The 4,856-nt window shown below is 59.1% G+C and overlaps 1 protein-coding gene across 1 annotated transcript in view; it reads right to left on the bottom strand.

Annotated features, from left to right (window-relative positions):
* The window catches only part of LOC103777914 (regulator of G-protein signaling 3-like), a gene marked incomplete at its 5' end in the record, with an annotated part of 49,531 nt that overhangs the window by 41,887 nt on the left and 2,788 nt on the right, over window positions 1-4,856 (bottom strand). The window contains 5 exons of the mRNA XM_008945516.1: window positions 645-660; window positions 990-1,080; window positions 2,878-2,938; window positions 3,670-3,738; window positions 4,561-4,655. Coding sequence (XP_008943764.1) covers window positions 645-660; window positions 990-1,080; window positions 2,878-2,938; window positions 3,670-3,738; window positions 4,561-4,655 — 332 coding nt within the window. The remainder of the gene's footprint in view (window positions 1-644; window positions 661-989; window positions 1,081-2,877; window positions 2,939-3,669; window positions 3,739-4,560; window positions 4,656-4,856) is intronic.

Genomic DNA, 4,856 nt, shown 5'->3' with positions numbered 1-4,856 from the left:
GCTCCTCCCCACACTTGGGCTCTAGACCCTTCCCCAGCTTCGTTGCCCTTCTCTGGCCACGCTTCAGCCCCTCAAGGTCCTTCTGGGACTGAGCCCCAAAACTGACCCCAGGATGGGAGGTGTACACTGTGTCCCTTGGCTCATTTGAAACCTCTCCATGTCCCTCCAGGCTCTGCTGCCAGCCAGCTCCTGGCCCTGCACCTTCACACTCCTGGTGACAGCCCAGCCATACCTACCTTCAGCTGCTCCATGGTCACAGCATCCTGGTTTTCCTGCACTGCACCCTGACTTCCCAGCATCAGCTCTGAAACAAAAAAAAAGAAAAAATAATAGGGAAAGGCCCTATCAGCCAGACACCACGGGTCTCCTGACACTCCCTTTCCCTCTATACTGCACCTACACACTCTGTATAGGATCTTTACGTGCCATGGGCACCTCTCCTCCAGGCTGGGGCAGCCTGGCATGGCAGCAGCTGGGTGGGTTGCACATCTGGGACATGGGGGGGTTGCACATCTGGCACAGGCACTGCTGCCTCGCCCTGCTCCTGGTCAGCCTGCCCTCCTCCACACACCCTGGCTGCACAGCAAGACCCAAGCAGGAGAAAAAAAACCCTCACCATCCTGCACAGCTCCCAGGAGCCAAACAGTCTGGCCATGGGATCTGGTCCCAAGTCTGAGAGGTGGGAATCAGCATGAGGAAAGGCCAAGCAAGAGGAAGAGCCGTGGCTGCAACGTTGGGGTCTCCAGAGAGCCCCAGGTAAGCAGGAGTGAGGGTTGGAGGGGACAGCTCAGTGCTGGTGCAGAGCCTCCTGAACTGGCCAGGATCCCCCCACGCTGGCCGTTTGGTGCCCACTGAGCATCACCACAGGGCTGAGAAGTGCTCCTGGGTGCACAGGGGGCCAGGGGCTGCTCCATGCCAGCACAGGGACAGGCACCAGGTTTGATTCCTCTTCCAAACCTTGCCCGGGACACCCCAGTGGGAAGACACACCTCTGCTCTGCCTCAGCCGCCGCACGGCCACCTTCAGGTGCTTGGTCCTGCCCAGGTCCTCCCCGAGGAGATAGTACCAGCCGCTGATCTCCTGGGTGGGAGGGAAGAAGCTGTTGATGCCAGGGCAGACCCTCACCCCCACCCAGCTCAGCCTGGTTGCCCAGGCCAGTACACAGAGGCTGCCCGGACACGCTCGCACACAGAGGAGAGCCCAGAGGCTCCTCTGGGGATACAGCAACAGCCCAAACCCCACTCCCTGCAAGGAGGGCTCAAGCATCTCTGAAGTTAACAAGCTTCTGGGTCTTTAGAGGGAGACAAGGTACAGAAAACCAGCCAGTCTCCAGCAAACCGGGGGCAGCCAGCAGTGCCACGGGGAGCCCACGGCCCCAGGATGGGCTCCAGCAGGATGCCCAAACCAGGGGGGGTTCCCTTTGCCCCCGTCCCACACCCACATGGCCAGCAGCCAAGAAGACAGAGATGAGCTCCACAATCCCTCTCCTCTCTCCCAGGGAGCTGCTGCTGTCTCTCATTGCTCCCTGGGCAGCTGGCAGAAGCTGGAGGGACCAACCACCCTGGCCCAAGCCCCAGCATCGGGTCTCTTTGCAGGAACCACGCTCCCAGAGGCCAGGGGAAGAGCCCCATCTCAAAATGAGTGTTTTAAACCCACAGTGAGGAAACTGAGGAAAGGTGAGGGGAATTCAGCAGCATCATGCAGCACCCAGGAGACAGAGCCAGCTCATCTCAGCTCCTGCTGAGGTCCCAGGAGGACGAGATGCCCCCAGCATCCTCCTTCCACCCTAGGAGAGCAGGGTGCTGTGGTGGGTGCTGTACACACCAACATTCCATCACCTCTGCACACAGAGGCCCTTTGTGACTCACTGCCAAAACCCAAGAAGGAAGGGACCTCTCTGGGGAGACCAAATGTGACCAGAGCAGAGGTTCCCCCTGGGGAGAGCTGCTGTTTAGAGCTGCTCTGCCAAATTATCTTCACTGTAACAAAAAAGCTGCCTCTTACTTGTCCAAATTTCAGAGCAGGCCACACTCAAGCTGCCTCTTACCCTCTTCTCAGGTCCCTGACACAAACAGTTCCTTCTGAACCTCTTGCCAGGGAGGTAAATTTCCACACCTCAAGTGTTTTTGTTTCACAAAACCCTTCCAGCTTGCTGAGATTCTCCACGGTACAGAGGACATGGCCAGGCTGCCCAGGGATGAAATCCCTCAGCCCTGGCAGCCAGGATGAAACAGTTCCATGGTCTGGTGGCTCTGCAGGAGGCACTTAAAGCAGTGGCCTCAGAGGCTCCTTCAGGAAGGCAAACCCAGCTGTACTACCAAGCAGCAGCCAGGCTGGGGCAGCAGTACTGTGACCAAATCCACAGCAGTGGGGACATGGATCCTGGCCCAGAGGCAGCCTGGCAGCACCACCACCTCCAGAAGAGCCCAAGAGAGACCTCTGCACTTGCCCTCTGCCCACCACCACCTCATCTGGCGAGGCCCTGGCTGCTGAGCACGGGGAACCAGACAGACTCAGGAGCATGTCCCCACCATTGCACCCCCTCGGCCACCACCCATGTCAGATGTGACACACCAGGCTGAGCGAGGTTGGCCCAGCCCCTGGGCAGGCAGCACTCGCTGGGGCCACCTCTCTGCACCCCCAGATGCTGCCATTCAGTGTCCCTGCAGAAGGGAGTGACAGTCCCTGTCCTATCTCTCCAACAGCCTCCAGCAGTCACACCAACACCAGTCTCTCAGTGGCCATCCATACTGGGAACAGGACCCTGGGCACCCTCAGAGCAGCTCTGTCCCTCGGTGCCAGAAGCCTGCTGCTGCCCCAAGGGCACCCAACACCCACCTCCTGACCCAAGAGTTGGGCCCCAGCCCCACGAGGTACCTTGTGCAGGGCCAGGAGGGACTTCACACCAAAGCTCATGCAGCCGACCAGCTCACTCTGCCTGCAGGAGAGCCAGAGACTGTCAGCACACACCCAGTGAAAGGGGACCAGCTCCCCACAACACCCCTCTGCAGGGACCCCAAAAACGTCCCTGCCTGTGCTGGGAGCTGGACAGTGCCCAGGACGTGCCTCCCTCTCCATGCTTTGAGGAATGATGGTGTAGCCACAGGGCTAAGGGGCAAAGAGGAGCTGGGCTGAAGCATTCTGGTCACCTCCAGCCTGATGCTGGCAGGAGTTTGGCCAAGGAAGCAGATGCCACTTGGCAGAGTGGGCAGCACAGCCTGTGAGGTGCCAGGCCCCTTGTTGGTGGGCAGTCCTCCTCACTGCATTGTCCTCAGAGGTGGGGAAGGTCCCCAGCCCGGCCCCCAGCTCCAGCCCCACTGGCCTTTAGCCAGCAGTGCAGGTGTGAAGGGCTGTGGGAGTTTTAAATGCTGGCCAGTCTGATGGCTCCCAAGGAGCAGCAAGGGCAGGATTTCCTCTCTGCCACCCGTGCACGGCGTGGTGCTCACCAGCACAGGCTGCCCAAGAGAATGACTCTGGCCAGAGTGCCCCACCAGCAGGTCCCTGTCCCACTGCTCAGCTCCCCTAGCCTCACAGCCCTCACAGAAAGCAGCCCTGATGTCAGGGCCAGCCCTCGAGGAGCTCAGAGCAGGTGGCCAGAGCAGGCAGCAGGTTCAGTGCCACTCCAGCCCCGTTTGAGAGGGACCCTCCAGCAGGCTGGCAGCCCCTTACCTGGAATTCCTCTCTCGGTTCCAGACCGTGACCAGGAGACGTTTCTGCTCCTGCTCCTCCTGCACCAGGCTGCAAGAAGCAGAGGGGACAGCCCGTGAGCACTGCCAGGAATCCTGCACTCCCTGCACACACCACTCCAGCATCACCCCAAGTGGCCACCTCCTCAAACAAGCCCCCGTTGCTTTAACCCACTTGTTCCTGACAGACCAGTGCAAAGGGATGTGACCTCTCCTGGGCAGGCACTGGGGACTTCACTCAGGTGGTTTAAGGGGAACAATGATCTTGTGGAAAGACACACATCCAACAACAGAGGGTAAATGCAAGGAACAAGCCACGTTTCATGCCCTGGAGCAAGCATCCCATGCCAGACTAAATGCTGTTTGAGGACAGAGGTCTGACACAGGCTGGTTAGTTGGCAAGGATGAGCTCTGCCCAAACATAACAAGCCATGCAGCTCCTTTCCCATGCAGAGAGCAGCTGCAGCTATAGGAAATCCTTTTACCTTGCTCACTCACACCGATGCCCATACTACTGCAGGTGTAAGGTCTAGGGAATGGAGTGTGTTGGCCCAAATCCTGCCCAGCAAGAAAGTCCAAGGGTGTGGGAGCGCCGCTGCCCTGCGTGCACCGCCAGCTCTGTGAGCCCCTGCAGAGCTCTGCCCAAAACTTCAAGGCATTTCAGCTCTAAAAACCATCAGAATAATGTCTGTCACTCCTCATCTCAGCAGCAGACCCGCTCATGCGTGATGTCTGTTTATTACAGATCAGAATGCAAAAGCAAACACGGGGTCCTGGCCTGGAGAGGGTACCCCAGGACAGCAGCCACGTGGGTCCCCCACAGCTCAGCGTGAGCACGGCGCTGCCGGAGCTGCCTCGGCCCCCTCAGACTCACAAAACAAAGTGCTCGTGGAACACGGGGTTTTGGCTGTCTGGCACCGTCCTCGTCTTCTGCCTGCACTTCCAGCCAGCATCTGGCACGATGGACATCTTGACAGAGGGAGGAGAGGGAGACAAGCAGTGTTAGCACTCTCGGAGCTGCACCGGCTGCCAGCTCTGCTGCCTGCTAAGCCTCAAAAATCCCACAGAGCCCGTGCTAACGCCTGGTTTAAATCACCTTACCCTGTGTGTGTCAGGGAACTGTGTCCCAAAACTCCTCGGGGCAGGGGGGGGAAGGGAAAGGGCAGAAGA

This window comes from Merops nubicus, unplaced genomic scaffold (assembly GCF_000691845.1).
Source record: "Merops nubicus isolate BGI_N331 unplaced genomic scaffold, ASM69184v1 scaffold10630, whole genome shotgun sequence".
Lineage (NCBI taxonomy): Eukaryota > Metazoa > Chordata > Aves > Coraciiformes > Meropidae > Merops > Merops nubicus.
Note: the sequence above shows the minus strand (reverse complement) of the source record. Positions and strands in the feature narration are given on the sequence as shown.